Raw genomic sequence first — 21,358 nt, forward strand, 5'->3', positions numbered from 1 at the left:
ACAAATTCATTAAGCCCATGATCTAATTTTATTTTTATCTCTTATGATTATTCAGGTTGCTGCTTAAATTTTTATAATTAATATGATGAGACTTGTATATTGTTTTACAATGAGGATACTAACTATAGGCAATAAAATTTAGTTAGGGATAATTACACTCCCATTTTTTAAAATTTGGTGTAATTATATTTAAACTCTATGATTTAAAAAATTACGTTTAACATCTTTGAGGTTCACTCTCGTCTAATAAATAAGTCCCTCTGTTAGTTTGAATTTACTGAATTTGCTAATATTAACAAAAAAACTAAATAAAAATTGATATTTACCCCAATTGACTTATTGCAGGTCTAACAATTTTCTTTTTTGACTAAACTACCCTTATAACGGTGAAAATATACCTCCTCACATGCATTAACACATGAAGAAATATGAGGGTAATTTGATTGTGAAAAGATTTATATGACCTGCAATAAATCTGTAATAAGTCAATTAGGATTAACTAAAGATTTGTTTTTGATTTTTTTGTTAATATCAACAAATTCAAGGAATTGTGACCAATGAAGAACTTATTTGTTAGACGGAAGTAAACCTCAATGGTGTTAGATGTAATTTTTCAAACTAGAGGGGGTCTATGTGTAATTACACCAAATCTCAGGGAGGAGAGTACAATTATCCCATTTAATTATAACTTAATTATGATGGTAAGTAATTCGTTATTATAATTTTTTTTATCTATGCAACTTTTATTTTTATTTTTGACCTAAAAACTTTAATACAGTGATTTTACTCTCAATTTGATACTTTTAGCCTAATCATCACAATGAAACAAGGAAAGCAAAGCTATGATAAGTAATGAAACTTTTTTCCCATTTTCCTGTAAATAAATAAAAAATAAATACTTGGTTATGTTGCTGTAAGAATAACTAGAAGTTGAAAGAACAAGAAGTGGACCCAAAAGAACATGCTTATTGAAATTTATCGTCTTCTCTTGCATTTGCACAATTTCGGGCTTAAATGCCGTTAACAAGTTCGAAATTATGAGTTATACCACCAACATCATATTGCTAGTAAAGATAACAATACTGCAGTTTAATTAGTATTTTTAACTTGTAAAAATTGTCAGTGGCGTACTTTGCATTAAACTTACATCCAAGACAATGATACAACAAACTTTTGTATGACAAAATATGTTAGTTGCTTAATAGTGATGCCGATGTGTTTGATTAATTTATAAGATGTTTTAGAAAAACTTGGCCAAGCAGAAAATGTTACAGAGGATTCTCCAAATTGAAGAGACGTTCTTGATTGATTCAAACGACACGAAAACTTGAGTATCCATTTCTTAATCGTGAACATATTCAGATCATAACAATAATTCAGCAGCTACATAGTTCCAACTTTCAAGTCGTAGAAAAGATTCTAGACGTGACACCGTTCTACCAAAATTCATGACTTAAGAGAACAAGAAAAAAAGAAGTTATTTTACTTTTGAGCAATCGTAATCAGGAGACGCAGCAGCTACCAGCAAATAAGAAACAAAAGGAATCTTGCAATGTCGCATACTCTCATACATTACCATCTCTGGTAAGTTATTATGCAGTTGAAGCAGGCATCACCTCTTTTTCTTCAGTTGTAAAAGGTATTGGCTTTGTTGGGGCAGGCAGACGGCCTATGCTATCTACTTTATCTTTCTGTTTTGGTGGGGGCCTCGCAGCTCTTGGAAGTAACCTTCCCTTCTTCTCGAACCACTCAGGTTTGAGCAAAGCTCGTAATCCCAGTTTGTTGTAATAAACTCTCCTTACCGACCCACCAGCAGCTTCGACTGCTGCTTTTGCCCTGACGGTCACCCTTGAAACCTGCGTAAAATATATACAAGATTTTAATATTCTTTTAAATTTATTATCGGGGTTGGCTCTGAGAGCACTGAATGACACTTTGTTTATCCCGGGAAACAAGAAACAAAGAAACAATGACAAGAATGTGGTTGGAAGAACAGATCTAAGCTAGGAGGTAAGTGAAAGCAAGAAAAGCAATTAACATAAAGTAAAATAGCAATGAAAACTACCTCAAGATGGATAGGCCATTTGATGTGCTCAGCCCCACGTCCCATCAATCTTACTCCATCTCCGATTTGCTTCCCTATTGCCCCGGAATCCTTTCGCAAGAAACCAGAGTGCAAATATCAGACAAAGCTGGAACTGAACAATGAAGATGAGAAGATGCATAACAAGCTAATGTACATACCTTGAGAGTTTTCATTGTGATCAATTCTGAAGAATCTATTTTCCCAGCATTTATCAGCTTCGCAATTTTTCCCAAGCCAACTGGCTGCCATTGATGATACATTTAAGGACAATCACAAAAAAGCTACAATCACAAGCATCGTAATTTTGTATGCAAAATGAGAGTACTATGGTTCTCTTGATGACCACACATTTAGACAAAAACACTTCGAGCAGACAAAAGCAAAGTCGATCAAGCTTGTTGGTCCTGGCCATTATGAACTTGCCTCATTTAAAAAAAATACCGAGAGAGATGAATGAAGAGTGGTTTAGATTACAATGAAATTACACAAGGAATACAGAGTCTCAACCATAACTTGGATCTCCTTCCTTTCCATAGATTCAGTGGTGTGGATGAAGCTGTTGGTTTGCATCACGATTGAGCTTCTTTAAACCCGAGAAATCTAGAATGAATGATATTATTTCTGTACTTTCTTTCCTTAGCAAATGAGCATCCAATTTGTTTGAATCATAAAGTATCATAACTAAATTTAACATCCTGTACTGTGGTGAAGGTGCCCCACGTTCCGGAATTGGAAAAAGCACCAATTGCTAACAATGTAGAAGTAGACCCCAAACCATACACTCATCATTCAGTACTGATATAGAAAATCAAGGTTAAGATGCACTCAAATAAAATTGACACCTGCTAATATACAAGAAGAATGGAGGGAAAGGAGGTGCCAAATAAAGAAGAATGTTAGTTAACGTTCACAAAGGTGGAGGTCCTTGCCATGTCTACAGATCACTTCATGCAAACTCTACACAGATAGCGGGCATGTATGTCATTGCTGCACTTCTATACCAAAAAAAAAGAAGCACACACAAGTGTGAATGAACAGGTATTTACTACTGTAAAGAAAAAAAATCTGTAAATCAATGCCTTATATTGGAATTTTTAAGGAATATGCACCCACAACATGTAACTTCCTGCAAACTTCTTCAATATGATGTTCCTTGCAGGTTCAATTTGATTTGATCAAGGAGAATAAATCATACACAAGTGTACATGGAAATCAGAAAGCTGACATTAAAATTATGAATGTTTAGGGAACTTGAAGCAGAGAAGAGGCAAAATGTTATATTACAAGGCCAAAGTTTCTACCAATTAGTTTGTTCAGAAGAGGCTGAAACTATTTCAATAAAGGCCTGCCAGCATTTGTAGAGATCTCATTCTCCATATATTTGGACTTGTCCAGAAACAGGATATAAGCTCCATGTCTAACACTGTTATTTCTATATTTAATCCACATTATTCAATAGATTCGTGATAGGCCACCGATTTCTCAAGTTGATCAATAAGGGGTGGATTGTGCACATCTGGTAGACAAGAGTGCGAATCACCACAGGGAAATAATAATTCTTCAGAAAGCAGTTGGCAACAGTAAACTATAAAGAGGTTGAATACAATTTGGCAACTACGAAATAGAAAAGGAAAGAGCTTCCAAGAAGAACTATTAGCCAATCTTGAACCTTCCAAGAAAGATGCACACTGCTACCAACTGGAATTACATGCAGTTTAGGTATAAAAAGACTAAAATACCTTATTCAATTCGTGTATTCTCATACTAACCTTACTTTTTGTCCTGCTTTCCCATTTCATATTTGAACCTCAATTTCCCTTTTATTTTTATCTATTTTTTCCCCTAAATCTTCAATCTCGCCCCACGCCTCACCCAACCACCACCCTCCAATGATATTATATAGAAAACAATAATTGGTCTTGATGTCAGTTATAACAGAGCAAGCTGTTATCTTTACTCATTTTGTCATTTTGTCATTTTCCCATCAAGTGCACAGGAGGCACAACCATTTAAACCATTTACACAATCCAAAAATAGCCTTAGATTAAACCACTTCTGGCAATATCCTTCATCATCAATGCTCATACTGACGACCTCTATTCAAACATCTCAGATGAGGCCGCTTGAACACCTGAACCTTTTATTTATTAGTTTTGCAAGAAACATGTGTAGACTCCAGACATTCATATTAGCTGTCTTAGATGTAAACTTCAGTATCTTAAGCACACAATCCACAACTAACACAAAACAGGCGTCTTAAAGTTTAGCCAACTGAGCAACAACTGCATTGCTTTAGAATACTTACCTCTCTTAATATCCCCATCCCCCACCCCCACCCCCCACCCAAAACATGCTGCATCTCTTGAAAGCAATAGTAAAACCAACACTTATGGTTTTCCTTGGAGCATTCAAATAACTTGTAAAAGATATACAGAAAATATGCACAAAGGTTATACATTAGACTCAAAAGTATGTATAAATGTGCAATCAAGAACTTATAATTGGTAGTAAAATCAACAGAATGCTTGAGATGCTTGTTGTCCAGCACCAGGACCACAGTCCAAAAATAATTCAAAGCATTGGTGGTTCAGAAACCTCACAAAAACTGCCTGCGTAAATTTCCCACTACATAATCACCCATCATCAAAAACAAAATTTATAAATATACTTGCTAGTCACAAGCAATATTTCCATCATGATAAAAGGACTCCTATTCAGGCACCAACAAATTAGGCATTGGCCAGAACAGATAAGACAGTTTAAACTGACACTTTCAAGTAATAGTGAAAAAAATACTAAAAGAATTAACATAATAAGTGCTGATGTAAGACTCCAGTCATACCTGAAATGTGAGACTGAATGGGTTCTTAAAGCCCCGTTTGGGCAGGCGTCGACGGAGTGGTGTCTGCCCACCTTCAAACCCAAACTTCATAGTGCCACGGGCTTTTTGACCCTTGTGCCCCCGTCCTGCAGTCTTTCCCTTACCTGAACCAATACCCCTTCCTTTGCGGGTCTTCTGCTTCCGTGCCCCTGGATTGTCCCTTAGATCGTTCAATGCCAAGAGACTACTGTAAGCCCTCAGACCTCCAAATTGGCAGCTGGGCTTCGAGATATCAGACCGGCATTGCAGGAAGTGCACTGAATCAAGTTGTAGGCCGGCAAAAGGTGGAAATGATGATGTGGGCTTCTGGTATTGAGTCTGGGCAGTGCGAATGGAGACAGTTATAAGTGAAGCTAATCTTCTTCTAAGCATTTTCTGAATGTTGGGCTTGTGTGTATTTATGTTTTTACCACCCTGCGTGCGTGGAGGACTTGGAAACTTGGGAAAGATTTTGGGATATTCTATTCACAGTTTTGAGAACAACCCAATTTCACAGTTTTCTCATACTGCAATCCTGACCAGCAAGCAAAAACCCCAATGTCATCTTCATCCAAAAACCCCATGGAATTTAACATCAAAATAACAGAAAATAAACTGCGGTTTACACACCCTAATATACTTCTCCATCACCCAACAAATTCCAAATTCCAAATAGCCATGAAAAATTTCACTCTTAAACCACAATAATCGAATCTTATACAGTTATAATCACTTGCACAAAGAAACAAAAGGTAGTAGCACTCAAATAGCCACGAACAACATAATTTAAACATAAATAATAACAAAGAAACAAATGGTAGTAGCACTGAAGAAGAATCAAGAAATAAAGGATAAACAAGTGAGAAAAAGAAATTACCTGAAGACGTCGAAGAAGAACGTCGCTGTGGAAGAGAGAATCTAGCCCAGATTAGGGTTTTACCTCTCCAGTTTTCTATTTTTCCCTTTTAATTAAAATTATGGCTTTGTTTGGTTTTAATTGTTCAATGTTTGTGAGATGATTGGGTTGATCTTCGCAGAATACATAGCAAAGTCAGAACCCGGGTGTTAATTTTAAATTAGTTCAATATATTTTAATTTAATATATCTATTTAAATTTAGGAGTGTAAAGTGTATTTATTTCTTTATTTAAATTCATACGTGATTTTGTCGTAAATAAATTTATTTTACGATAAAATCACGTATGAATTTTTGTATTTCAGATTTTGTTGCAGCTTTCACATACATAAAATCTTTTTCAGAATGAGATGATTAAGGGGAAAAGGCAGAACTGATCGCGTAGGACTGGGTAGTTCTTACTTTTGATCCTTTACTTTCCAGGGCCAACAATTTTAGTCCCATAGCTTTTATAAATTTTTTACAGTTAGTCTCGATTCATCTCTAATTACATGTTGATGCCCTACTCGTCTAGAATAGTTTCAGAGCCTAGGTTTATTAAAAAAATATTTGTTTATATTATATTTAGATATTATTTATCCACTATTGGAGGAGATTCTTGAGAGAAAATAGAACCGAACGAAAGTTTGAGTTAAGATAAAAATAGAAAATATTTCCAGATTTTGAAAATACAAAGAATCCCATTTTTCGTAGAAATTCTTGACATATGTTACAACAGTTCCAAGAGGATTGACCAAAATCTTCTCATGCCATAAGAAGAACAAGAATGGTTGAGCAATTTCCAAGTTCTACATATACTACCAGAAACTGTGGTGAGACGTTTATACTACATCGAAGTCCATGGTAGAATCCCAACAAAGAGAAGCGGAATAAGTAAATTTCTGCATAGTTACAGTTCTAAAAATTATGATTAAAAGAACTAACTGGAAAGAACTCAAGCCGGATACCTCGAAGATCTCCTAAGATTTGAGAGAAATACAAAAAACAGTTCAAAACTATGGATATAGGTTAATTCATATACTTATAAAAATAAAAACTTTGAGCCATAAGGTGGACGAGATCTTTAAGGCCCTTCCCGATTTACAAGGACCTTACAGATCTGAAGTCAGATATTGCAAATCTAAAGAGAAACTAAAGGGAGAACCCTCAGACATCTAAATCCAGACAAGAGCGAGTGAAGGACGTCTTTGGAACAGTTCCTCTTCTACATTAAAAGGGGAAGGCCACAGAGATTTCAAGCCAAAAAACTAGAAAAGATATGATTATCGTATCCATAAGATCTATAAAGTAATGGAGATAATAAGAGCAGATCTATCAAATTTATAAAAATTGACGGAATCCTTTCCCCAACTCGGGATTATGGATTTAGTCAATATCCAAACCAATGAGATCACTCTAGCACTACCATTGCTGGAGGGAAGTACATGTTCCAATGATCCTCCATAGGATCATCCAATGATAGAGAGTGTGGATTTCTACACCAATGCTACTCTAATGTTCGTGGAAACCAAGCTAAAGAAAAATTTAGGAAGAAATCCAAGAAGATGCTTGAAAATACACCTGTGCCGAGAACTATGCTCCAACCCTTGCATCCATACAGTATACTTAACCTGGATGTTATTGATTTTCAAAATACTGAAGAAATTAATAGATGAATGGGTTGCAGCCATAAAGAAGACAACAACTAGCTTAGAACTCAGCAAAGAAAACTTCATAAAGCTAGTGGAGTTAAGTTTGGAGGGTTTTGTAAAGATCGAAAGGGATAATACCCCAAATGATACCAAAGCTAGCATCCTTACCGGAAATTCAAAAGGAGTGATAGCAGATCGGCTAGGAAGGCTTATCAAGATACACTTCATTGGAGATGGTTACTGCGAAGGAAGTAGAGCAAAGAAAGCTGGAGAATATGCACAAGCTCTTTTTAGCTTTGGACTAAGAAGTAGTTGCACAGTAGATGAATATATCTATTGGTTTCGCAAGTATTTCTTTTAGAGTGCAGTAGCAACAAAAGTAGCAGTTCCAATGTTCTTTACGAATATATACAGTCTATGGAAGGAAATGTTGATTCAATTATACAAAGTATTTGAATAACAGTTAGATTCAGTTGCAAGGAGGATGTCTTTTCTTAAGGACAAACTGAAAGATTGATGTTATCAAGCATCTATTCAGAAAACATGAAGAGGCTAAAAGGTAAGATCAAACGAACCCCTCTCTGTTGTGATAACAATGATTTTTCCACTATTATAGGAGAATCAAGCGAACCAAGAAAGTAGAAGAAGCAGAGATATAACTCCTACCCAAGGAGTTCCAAAAGAACTTCTTTTAGGCGAAGATTATGGTGATCCAAATCAAAGGCCAAATCATACAAATCCAGACAAAAAACGAGACCAACAAGGGTTTCATCCCAAGGATCTAGACGAATAGATGAAGATCCACAAGAAGAACCCCCACGAAGAGAACTTTCAAACGAGCCCATACCTGAACCAATGAAAGTTTCAAAGACTGCAATTGCGGGACCTGCAGAGCAAGAGATCATATCTCTCCGGACTGCCTGCAGAAACGTGGAGAATTACGAAAATTTGAAGCCACGGAGGACATTTTGGACGCAGTCTACTATGGTGATTTGACACCCATTTACCAATTTGAAGATCTTCCGTCAGACGAAAGTGTCTACGAGGAGGAAATAGAGACTAATTTTGATGAATCTTCAACCGAGTCAGAATAATTATAACTAGGGAGATTGGCTTCAAACCTCTGAAAGCCTGTCAGGATTCTTTTTCAGGATGATGGTGTCAAACAAAACTATGGAAAGAATCATACGAAAAGACTCCAACCTCAACCCAAACGATGGATTTATGATTGGAGGAATTGGGAGAATCCTTAACCAAATAGGATTGAACCAAAGGAAACATCACATATGCAAAGTAAGTTCAGGTGAGTTTGCTATGCCCATGAAACTTACTGGTAATGTGATGGAAATGAAACTTATTCCTAAAAGAAGTTCTTGAAGAATTGAGTAAATTTAGAGAAGAAGTAGCCGTTACTATGAAATGGATCCACATCGGAACTATTGAAGTAGTAATAAAATAACTTTTAAGAAATGAATTGATTCAGAAATACATTTTTGTAGCCGTTTTTGGATGTATTTCTCTCTAGCTCTCTCTCTCGAGCTCCCCCCCTTCTCTCTCTCTCAAATTTTTCAGATTTGAGCTTAACGAGCTTTTGAGTGTTTAATCGAGCTACACTGAAAGAACTGCAACCGTTTTATCCTATGATAACTTATATTGTACTTGGTACACTACTGATACGAGACGTATATTTTCTTTAAGGCAAGCAGTGAATTCTGCAATTCGGTTAATTCTTACGAACAACTGGATAGAGAATTGTTACTATACAATTCTCGTTTTAAGTTTAATATTTTAGTTTTCTAGTCGTAAATAGTTTTTCTAACTGTTATATATAATATTCTGTACCAACGTGGCTTTTACTATTTTTTATTTTTAAATCTAATTATTATATTTCAAAATGTTGTTTCATTACATGAAATTGAATTTTCCAACAGTTGCACTGATTATTATTAATTCATGTACTGATTTAATAAAAAAAAGGTTGGAATTTAATAAACCTGCAAAATAAAGTGTAGCATTTGCGATGTTTAAGTTAGTATTGGCTTCACAAAATAAATGAAGGGAGACTTGAAAAATAATGGTTGAGAATTATGTTAAAGTGATGCAAATCGTGTAGAGTGTAAAAAATGAGCTAAAAGTTGCTTAAAAACTGAGAGAACTTGAGAGTTAAGTTGTGATAGAATGTGTTAGCAAAGTGACTGCACAAAGTGCTAACTTGTATATATCCGTAGAGGAATTTCCAGACATTAGTTAGGTCAAGTAATACAACGTTAGATAGTTGCACGTGTTAACTAATAACGCAAAAGATGATTTAAGATTTGAACTTATTTGAAAAGAGTTATGGCCCATTTAAAGGGTCTTGCTAGTTCAATCTAAAAATTCAAAAATTTGTTACTTGTTGCTTAAAGAGTTGATTTTAGTCGGATCACTTGGAGTTAATTGAAAACCTTTTAGTATGGCGTGTCCTAATATGTTAACGATCAGTGTGATATGTCATTCCTATTGGATGATGACTCATCTTGTTGGATTGTGTTAATTTCTTAGGCTTATCAGGTTAGTCAAGTTACAAGCTTTCTACCTTGCTTGTGGACCTGTTGGACCGCTTGGTGAAGGTCACTTCTTTATCTTGAGTTTTTGAGAAAAAATGTTTGAGGAGGCATAAATTGTGGTTGACTACCATGGTTAAAAGGTAACAAAATCACGATGGACACTAAATAACCACAGCTGCGTAACGAATATTAACCGTTATTTCCATAAGCGAAACCAAAGCATTTGGTACGGCTAAAAACTGTGGGAAGTATTTTGGCCATATGTAAAATAATGACGAATATTGATTAATCATGATCAAAACTCAATATTTTCACATTAATTTATCTAATTGAGGTAAATAGATTAATTTACTACTATTTTTAAACCTTAGTGATTTATAACGTTAAGAACAATCAATTCTTTTGTAATGACATAAGCATTAATTTCCATACAAAATATTATTAAGATGAATCTCCTAGCCTCTAACCATCTTGCAACACTAACAAGTTGTTGGTCCAACACCAAGTGAGTGAATCCTAACATAAATGTTTGCTAATGAATAAGATTAAAAATCTTAGAAACACACCTGTTAAGAATCATTGAACTCTTTCACTCATGTTCTGATGTGCTTAGTTTCATCTCTGATGTGAAATATGAGGACAATTGCAGTTGAAAAAGAGAAAAAAAAAAAAAAAGAAAAAGAAAAGAGCCATCTTCCATTTGAAAGTTTTGAGAAAAATAATGGTCTACATGAGAGTGCTAACTGACATCTCAGACATACACAAAAGGCAACAAGAGAAACAAGTGCAGTGATGAGTCATGATTGGTGGCATAGAAGAAGCAAAAGATACAAGAGATAATAATTCAAGGAAGAAAAAAAAAAAAAAGAGTAGATTTACAGCGAAAAATGTACAGAAAAGGCATGTAATAATGAATTACCCTTTAGAGCCTACTCAAGGCATGCGTTTTTATTGCTTATAGGTTTACCAAATTTATTCATAATATTTTTTAGGGTTTAAATACATTTTTTTATTTTTTTTTAACTAGATTTAAAGTGCATTTATAACATAAATTATTAAATATAATAAAATATCCCCTCAAAATATGGATTTTTTTAAATAATGAAAGTACCCTTATTATTTACAACCCAAAAAATATATTTATTACAATCATTCCCCTAAAGCGTAATTTGAAATTATTATAACAATTTTATTTAAAATAAGTATCTACCCAAAATTATGATCCTCATACTTAGTATATATAGAATCTGTATAAACTTTATAAATTTATAATTCTTATACTTTTTACATAACTGTTCAAAAATTACGTAATTTTTACTTGTGTCGTTATATATATTGAATTTTTTCTAAAAATAAATAATCAATATAATTTTAAATGTTACATCGAATATATATATACATGTTATAAATATGTAAATCTATAATATTCTATAAGGATTAATGATGTAATAAATTTTAATTATGCGTACATGTAATTGAATAAAAAATTATAAGCTACATAACATACTTTTTTTATAAAATAATATACATTATGTATTTACACATAATTGTATATATTTTTAACATAAATAATTTACTTTGTAAAATATATTTGCATATGTTGAGCTTGTAAAATATTCTTTGTATTACATAATTTACAAAATGCTATAGATTTTAAAGATTAACTTTTAAATAAAAATTATGTAAAATTTTAAATCACTAAAAGTAGTTTTGGGGGAGAGTTTTCAATAAAATATTCTTTAGGGAGTAAAATAAAAAGTATAGGAGGAAAGTTAGAAGAATACTTTTATCATGTCAATGCCAAATTATCTTGTCAGAGTCTTTTCCTTTGTTATATTTCATACTTTAGGGGTTAAATAAAATTATATGTATAGTTCAGAGTTGCAAAATATATTTAACCCTATTTTGTATGAATTTAAAGCTAGAAAATATCAAATCGTTTACTTTATATTTTAAACTTTATTTAATGAAATATTGATAAATTTTTGTTTTTTTTTTAATGGAATCATTTCAATTTTTTTCTTCTTTGACCTCTTCTCTTAAATTCAAAATTTTCTATGATTCTTCCTGTTTACATTATTCCTTTAGTGGTCAACATGTAATAATGAGTTGCAGAATTTGTATATTTTGTGGTTTTCAAGCAACATGCGGAAGGTATAAAGCAGCTCAAATGCTCAATGCGTACTGTTTTTCCAGTTGTTCAATTGTGGTAAAAAATTCAAGCCCAACTGATGGATTTGCATGGGCAATTGATTTGGCAAGAACCTAAGAAATAGTCCAGCATAATGGTGGAGGACTTTGTTCTTTATATTGTAAAAGTTGGTTTTACCAGATGATTATGATCCAGTGGGTAAGGTTGAACACTGTCACACTTGTTAGATGACTTCAAGTCTTTGTTAAGATGTTTGATGGGGCTAAATGTATGTTGTGATATATATGTTGATTCTCACTTGGTTGAATCTTAATTTTTTATAATAGTATGTCTACTATAAGGATCATAACCGATACAAATATTATCTTTAATGAGTTTGCAGGGTGCCACCATGCTTTCCAATTTGTGTAATAAAAGATGGCTTTGATTTTTGTTTTCATGGAAAAAGAAATGTAAAATTATGCAATTTATTAGCATAGTGATAGGGTTATATCATATCCACTTGAGAGAATACATAAATAATCATCCAACAACAATAAAATACCACAGGAGCCTTGAATGCGCATCTTTCTATCTCGGGCTGGATTGCTCAACTTGACCTGCTCTGATGACCAGGGATTTAGACCATAGATCGATCTGACAATTTATAATTTTGAGATGACGCCACGTGAACTGGTAGGTGGGCAAATTTAGCCCTATAAATACCTTCACTCCATAGTTTAAGCTAAGACATATTTATTACTCACTAGCTTATTTACTACTTGAGATCGGTATTTATCATTTTGAACTTGAGTTGACTTATGCATCAGAGGGTCTCACCAGGGACCATCCCCGCTAGCCTAACATGTTTTTCTCTTCTCAGGACCACCAAAAATATTTGGTATAATTATACTGGATCACGGATCATGACCACCCCTTGGAAGATAACAAATTTGACCAGGATCATCTAGCGTCGTCTGTGAGAATCTGAAAAAATCACTCACGTCGTGAGATGAAAGGGACATCCAGGGTAGACCATACATTTGGAGGTGGTGAGGAGACCCCTTAAAGGCAAGGTGAAATATAGTTTAACTATCACGAGATGAGCTGCAACGATTGATTGACGAGACATGTAGAAATGCATTACTGGAATATGAAAGAAGAACAACTACCCCAATAACAAGAGAATTTGAGAAGCGATAGTTATTCAAAGGAAAAGAGCGGCATCATGTGTATGGCACGTCATTTACTTTGCAGTTGCTGGCGAAGCTCTACAACCTCTAAAGTCAGGAAGTTAATATCAAATACCTCAACAAGGCGTAGAGGGACTTCTTATAATGGCGGTTATGATCTCTAGCCAGTTTGTACCTTGGGTTAGCGCATAACTGGCAGTGCTCTAGCTCATTGTCGTCCTCTCAATATAACGCACAATCATTTTTTACAAGCATCAATCTTCTCTACAAGTAAACCCCATTCCCTTATCATCATTTTTGTGCTATAGTATCAAACAAAAGGGTGTGATTGCATGCTAATAGGTCACTAGTCAATTGGAGCACCTAATTGTAACTTCTCTTGAACCTATAGTGCCCTCATCCTACAACTAAGATTTGTTATAATCGCTATGCAACGGCTGATCGATAGCATGTACTATATAAAAGAATCAGCCTGACAATTCAAACACATCGTAGTCGTGACTCCCCCCATTATACTACAAATTAGGATTGACATCAGTAGAATACAAGCTCGAACCCTTATTAGGCATACTCTCGACCTATGAAGACAAATATTCTGGCCCAAATGCATAAAAAAATCATCATCAGATAGCTGAATTAGAAAAATAATAAATACATCTGGCAAAGAAACCAAGGAAAACCGCTTAGACTTTTAGCAGTTCTCCTTGGTCATTCAAGACCTTTTTTTTTTAAATTAATCTTTGTTTTTTAGGGAATTAAAATTTGTTATGATAAGTGAAATAAATAATAAGTAATGAATAAAATAATAAAAATAAATAATAAATAATAGATGAAAAAAATAGATTAAAAAATGAGATAAGAGATGAACAAAGACGAAACTATACAAATAAGTGATAGCGGAGAGAAGAAAATTGAGAAAAAAAATTAATTTGATATTATCTTTTTAAATAAAGGTAATTTTTTCAATATTCAGCTTTGAAGATTTATTAATTGTATCGTAAAAATTTTAATTATTATTTTAAAAATATATATTAATTGAATAAATAAAATAGAAGAAGAATAATGAGAAATTGTTGAAAAAGTTGTGAGAGAAAAAAAAGAGATGAGGAAGTTGAGAAAAAATATTATTACTCAACAATTGTAGTCCTAGGAAGACAGCTTAGAAAAATAGTATCCTTCCCGCCTCGGAGGGTACCCCATAATCTAGGGAAGGCGTTTGACCTACATCAATAGCCCACTAAGAATCTAGGACGCCTTATCCCTGTAAGAAGTCCAATTAGCTTGGAGGACGAGCCTTGAAGCGATTAGGAGTCCCAGCTGGAAGCTTCCCTAGTATGACTAGAGTCCATCCCCTAGCAACTATTTTCTCGAGTCTCAAAAGGGCTGAAGGCTATAAAAAGGGACATCTCTCAATGGTAAAGGGTAACGTATTCTGAACATCCACATGCACCAAAAATATTATTACTCAAAGCATTATTGTACTGAATTATTATCGGCAAAATTCCTATTTACACCATGTGTTTTTCTAAATTAGTAAAAGTTACTTGAAATTTGAAAATAGGTAAAAATCCCCCTTGTGTGTTGTTAAACCTTGCAAAAGACCTTCCTACATTAGGAATTGATGAAGGTTGCATTGCATGTGCAACTGGTGCGATTTGGGGGCCGTTTTGGTATCCTTGCATGATTTTTTATTGCCTTCATGACTAAAATGCTCTTATTATGACTATATAATAATTTTTAACTTGTTTTGAGTATTCTTTTTGTTTTCATCTCTCCAAAAAATTAAAAAATTCTTTTAAATATATTTAGTTAAAAGTACAAAAAAATTATATAAAATTTTAAATATTTAATAATTTAAATTAAAATCACAATACAAAATTTAAATATCTTACAAATATGGACATTAATAAATTATAAAAATTAATTATATATTATTAGAAAATTTAAGTATTATGTAATTAGATATATTAAACAAATTATGTTTAAATGTATTACATTTTAAAATATTATAAAATTATCTTTCTTATTCCAAAATTTTTAAATTTAAAATTTAGAAATAAAAAAAATTAAAAATAATTTTAAAATTGAGTCATTGCCTCCTTCCGTAGGGTTCTAGTCTACGGCAACGTCGCAGTCGACCCTAGCTAATCTGGGCGGCTCGGGGTCACCCAGATCCGTGAGCAACGACGACGTGGGGGGTGGAGGTGGGGAGTGAGGGAAGCGCGGCAAGGGGGGAGTTTATTTTATTTTATTTATTTTTTTTAAATAATAATTTTATATTTTATAATATTTATATAAAATTAATTAATCTAAACCCTTGATTTTTTTTAAATTTAAAATCTAAGGTTAAGATTAATCGATTAGATATGACGACTCTCATCTAATCAATAAGAATCCAACGGTCATTAAAAAAAAATAAATATGTAAAATATAAGGGCATAACAATTATTTTATAAAAAAGTTAACGCCATTAGTCATATTTAACGGAGAGGGACGACTGAACGACATTTAAGAAAACATAAGGGAGTTTTGTACCTATTTTTAAAACATAGAAGAGTTTTTTGTTGAGTTTTTGAACGGAGAATTTTATGCAATTTGACCAATAATTATCCTATATTATGCCTTTTCCATTATAATTTTTATTTTCATCATTGTTTATTGGCTTGAGTATCGGATTGTTAACATGCTTCTTGCATGTCTCCTTTCTAAGACTTGTTATAACATGAAGAAAATTACTCAGAAATTTCCTAAAACTTGTTATAATTTATAACCCCATGCATGGTACGTATAAAAACTAAAATGGAAGAATAAAGAGGGACTTGCAGGGAAGGGAAGGAAAGGGAGCAAAAAGTGTTCAAAAGGGACATATATATATATATATGGGAATTGGGGGCAACATCAGACAGCGTACACCGTTGCGCACAATGTATGGATAGTGCAGGAAAGATGAGGAAGTGTGTGTGTGTGGGTAAGCATATATTCACGAGACCGAGGACGTATCTATTCTGCCTTTATCTTTTAAGGACGCGCTGCTCCAGAAAGTAATTTTTGACTTGTTTCTTTTCAGAAATCTCTTTCTCCATCCTACCTATTCCAGTTTCTCATTGCGGTGACAAATGTTGTAGCCAGTAGTACCCAAATATTACGGCCAACTGCTGCATGGTCGTTGTCAATCATTATTTATTACAATTATTTTGTTTTTTATCATGATTATTAGCCATAGTCAAATGTTGTATTTTTTTATGGTATTTTATGAAATATACGGACTTATAATTAACGTATTTCAAATAAATTTGACCAAACACCCTCTAAACCAATATTTATTGCATACTTATAATATATAAATGATAAATTTATTTCAATTTAAGATAAGGACATAATTTATTATCATTTTTCCTCAGAGAAATCATTCTATTAGTATAACAAACTTTTTTTTACCAAAAAAAATTATAGAATTATGTTTCTGGTGAGGTTACTTTTTAGAGCAATGTTTCGGATATTAGATTGGTGATTGAACCGAATGAATTATCGAATTAGTGGTCCAACTAGTCGATTGGATTGAAAAAATTGATTGACCCAAAATATATTATGTACATATATATATATAAATATATATTTGTAGTTGATTGCCAATGTATGTATATATATATCAGTAGAAAGTCACCAATTATCAAATAGTATAATAAATATCGATCCCACAAGAAATTAAATAAAATAAGTACCAAAACTATAATTAATTTACAATTATCTGAATGACCGTGAAACAAGTAATAGATTACTACTACCAAAAATAGTTACTGAAGAGAATAAGGAAAATGAATACGTTAGAAAAAATTTAAGATTGAATGAAGTCCATCTAATCGATCAAATAAATACAAAATTAAAAGAATGATCTAACAAGCAAGTGTCTTCGTGTGCTGTGGTTCTTCCAAGTTAATTCAATATACTCTTTCGAGCTAAAACTTATGATAATAATTCATTAAGATTGTGAAAAACCTATTCAACCAAATGACTCATGTCTATGTATGTTTACATACCATTTAATTTATACCATAAATTACCATGTCTACTATGTCAAATTTCCTTAGAGTTCATCAGCATAATTAATTAAATCTAAGAGATGACCAAACACTCAAATTATAATAATAGTACAATAATTCATGGACATATGAAAATAAAGTTGTAGATTAATCCGATAAAGATACTCAAAATATTGTTTTAATTAGGTTTCCAAAAGTATTAGTAAAAAAAAAATTAGTTTATACTGATCAGATTTAGAATATAGAAGAAAGATTAAAAAAAGCTCATAGAATAGAAAATCAGGCTTGAAACAACTGTCACTCTGGTGCCGGATCTACTTCTCCACTTGTCTCGTCTTCTTGTCCTTGTGCTTCAGCGTGATTTTTAGATTTATCTCCAACAAAATTTCATTCTCAAGCTTCCTCTCTCTCCCTCTTTTATACTAGTTCCCTAGTTATGGTAGAAGAAGAGAAGAATCCACGTATTATCGAACTCTTGTTCTTTCCTTTCTAATCATATTCCTACTAAACTTCTTAAAACTAATTACAAGAAAATAAAGTAGCTCAACAACATATTTCATATCAGCACTCAAATTAGGGATCTTCAGTTTCTGTCCTCACATATTTGATAACCCGTGGTTACGGGTAAAAGTGAATCCAGTTTTTGTCACTCGGATTTCTGATAATTACTGGGTCACGAGTTATCTTGGCAACGCTGCTACTGGAATTGTTCCTCTTTCCACACTTTAGCTATTTTCTCGCTACTCTCATTCCTTCCATGAAAGCACCTACAATGTTACAAATACACCCAAGAACAAATATCATATCACAAGAATATAGGGATATCAATAGAAACATGCATCACATAATTTTTCCTAGTCAGTCGCATATCAATACAATATATATCAATTGATTAAATAAATACAATTTATAATTTTTTGAAAAAATATTATAATTTATAAATAAAAAAATATATAACAATTCAACAATAAGAATCAACAAATCTTCTGAAGGAAACCAATTAAATCAAACTAACAAAAATTTAAAATTTAAAACCCCACAAACTCATGTAGTTTGGATGTTTCTTTGCTTACCCTTTTGGATCAAATACATATAGCAAATGGTGCCTTTATAAGTTTTTTTAGAAAAAAAGCCTAAAAAAATTGGAGAAAAAGGAGATAGATGTAGATGAAAAAGAGAATGTAAAACCCAATGAGCTATTAGAAGGGGCTCAGTATCCCCCATTAGAAAAATACAATCAAAATTTAAGCATTTTAAACTATAAATATGAAAAAGTTTAAGCCAAACTTAGGCTATAACATGGAAAAGATTAAGCCAAACATATGTATACATATTTTACTACATTATTTTTTTTTAAGAAAAATTAAGGTCAAAACTTATTTATTAATTGGTTACCAAGTGACCGATTTTCACTGGTTTTGCTGATTTTCATCATTGCGGTTTTGGTCCTATATATGAACCGGTTTGAAAACATGGCCAGTTCTCAATTAAATCGGTCAAAGAGATTGGTCCGATTTGATTTTGAAAATATTGCTTTAGAGATTATGTATAATTTATAATTTCTTTTTATTTTTTTTCAAAGGATAAACTACGTAAACTCCCATCCTTTTGTATTTTACAGGAGTTATTTGTACAACCAAAACCACCTCTGACCGATATTCTTAAAGTGATTTACATCTATATGATCACTTTTGCTATAAGCTTTTAATATTAGATGGATATAATAGTAACCGCCAAATATTCACAAAAGTGTGATAGTTAATTTATAGGTAGGTTATCATAATCAAATACACCCAAGACACCTTAGAGCTTGTTTGGTTGTGTTTTCAATTAGATTTTTTTCCACTTTTCACTGTTTGGGTAGGTGGGAATTTGTTTGGTCAAGTCATTTTTAGTGAGAATGCATTCCTATTTTAATTTTCAATTTTAAATTTATATAGGTCACATGGGCTTGTCATAGTTGTCTTTCTGTCACATCAAAAATACATATACCTATATTTAACATTCTCACACCTATATACCTATATTTGAAAACAACTAATCCAAACATATTCTCAGTTTTTGCACAAAAATCAATAAAGCATTTCTACACATTTTCAATTGTTGGAAACTGAAAATAAAACATAACCAAACTAGCTCTTAATATTTCAATGATCTCTTATAGATACCACAACATTCAGTTTTCAACATTATTACTATTCATCTACAAGATAACACACAAAAATCACCTATTGAAAAATTCTCTCTAAGAAATACTCAATTTGTATTAAGCGTATCGAAGGTGATACCCGAGTTTTCTTTCTGCTACCACATAACACCCCAACATAACTTACACCACACCATTGGGGCAGTCTATGGAAAGCTCTATTGCCCTGGTCTGAGTCTACAAATTTACTGCAGTGAACATAACGCACAATGAAACATCGCAAGAAAATGGGGTGGAGCAAACTCCACAGGATCCACCTCCGATGCTACTAGGATAACCACCTTAGTGTTCCACCACCTCAAGAGACGATAATAAAATTGATGTAGCACCTTTGTTAGCTTTAATCCAAGATGCATCAACCCGTGCCGCAGCTCAAGTTGTGGCCTAAAATGTGGCTAATCAGTAATCACTTAATAAACCCAACCCCTCTGTCTCCTCACTGAATTTAAGAATCATCCTCGACTCCCAAGGGATTTAAGCAAAGGCGAGAAAAGGTGAATATCAAAGTTTCTCCCCCGAACTCAGTGTTGCTCAACGCCAAGAACTAATTTCTTCCCAAGTAAGACAACATTTCATTCACTCCATCCAAAGGATTAGGATGGCCACTTACCATTAACAATAGCTCCACCAAAAGGTAACCCTTTTTCACCAACCATCTTGACGAAACACTCCAAGTGGGTGTGAAAGTCTCAAACATATCATAATATAATAGAATGAGAAACTCCCAAGAACACTTATTCTAAAATGAACTGCACAACCGAATTGATGCCGCCTACTGCAAGATATTCTATACCAGTCTCTCAAAGCATGCCTTAACGTGGTTTAACCAACTACCATTAGAATATCTTTAGCCTCGAACAGTTGACTCAATGTTTCTTTCACCATTTCTCCACAATGATGAGAATTTTCCTATGATAGGTGTCATCGTTGTTGTTTCAGGGGGACAACAAGATGTGGCTCTTCCTAGAAAGCTTTCTTGCATGCATAAGGTAAGTCACTCACAAAACAAAAACTATCCACGAGCTCCACCTATGGAGGTCCAGGTCCTTCATTTAGGGAAAAAGAGGAAATATCATTTGGTGCTCAAGATATAGATCCCAGGAGAAGACACTACAATGACGCTTTGGCCACCTCTACCACACTTTCCAACTTCAGGTTAAAATGATATTGTTGGACAAAGAAGCTTGGCGGATGTCATTTTCTATGATATTGCTTTTTGCCCAGCTTGGAATTGATAACACTCAGTTGCAGAAGATTAATAGTCTCCAACCACCACCGGGAGCCTCATGCAGTTGCCACTGTGGACTTGGCTAAATTGATCACCTATCCTGATACACTTGCATATCTATCAAGAATGCAAGAAATGTTACATAAGTTATGTTTTGTAGCTAGACAAAATAGTAAAAGTATCACCAGCGAAGAGTAAACGAGAGATGTCAGGAGCTCCCTCGCATCAACAAACTCCACTGAAGCTACTATATTCGATCTCTAATATAATCAAACAACTTAACATTCCTATGCAAAAAATAAGCAAATGTGGCGATAGGAGACACCTTTGTTGGAAACCCCTTTTAGGTTGTAAAAACCAAAACACTAGTCATTCAGCATAAATGAATATGTACCAGTATAAACACACATAAGCACTAAAACCGACTCTCAGACCCAAGTTTAAGTATCACAAATTCCAGAAAATACCATTCAATATGGTCATAAGCCTTACTCATATCTAGTTTAATAGTAGCATAGGCAT

At 33.3% G+C, this 21,358-nt stretch overlaps 1 protein-coding gene across 2 annotated transcripts; it reads right to left on the reverse strand.

The window, feature by feature from the left end:
• Window positions 1–1,343: 1,343 nt before the first annotated feature.
• On the reverse strand, window positions 1,344–5,982 carry LOC105173556 (Ribosomal protein L18e/L15 superfamily protein). Of its 2 annotated transcripts, none has more exons than XM_011095338.3 (5): window positions 5,824–5,982; window positions 4,929–5,481; window positions 2,245–2,328; window positions 2,066–2,155; window positions 1,344–1,856 (listed from the first exon to the last, which is right to left on the reverse strand). In XM_011095338.3, the coding sequence occupies exons 2-5, from the start codon at window positions 5,337–5,339 to the stop codon at window positions 1,593–1,595; spliced, it is 849 nt and encodes a 282-aa protein (XP_011093640.1). In that variant the 5' UTR covers window positions 5,340–5,481; window positions 5,824–5,982; the 3' UTR covers window positions 1,344–1,592. The 2 variants fall into 2 exon arrangements, with proteins under 2 accessions (XP_011093640.1, XP_011093641.1); XM_011095339.3 differs by having other exon boundaries at window positions 4,929–5,473; window positions 5,824–5,980.
• Between the last annotated feature and the right edge of the window lie 15,376 nt (window positions 5,983–21,358).

This window comes from Sesamum indicum, linkage group LG11 (assembly GCF_026168435.1).
Source record: "Sesamum indicum cultivar Baizhima isolate 11 linkage group LG11, ASM2616843v1, whole genome shotgun sequence".
Lineage (NCBI taxonomy): Eukaryota > Viridiplantae > Streptophyta > Magnoliopsida > Lamiales > Pedaliaceae > Sesamum > Sesamum indicum.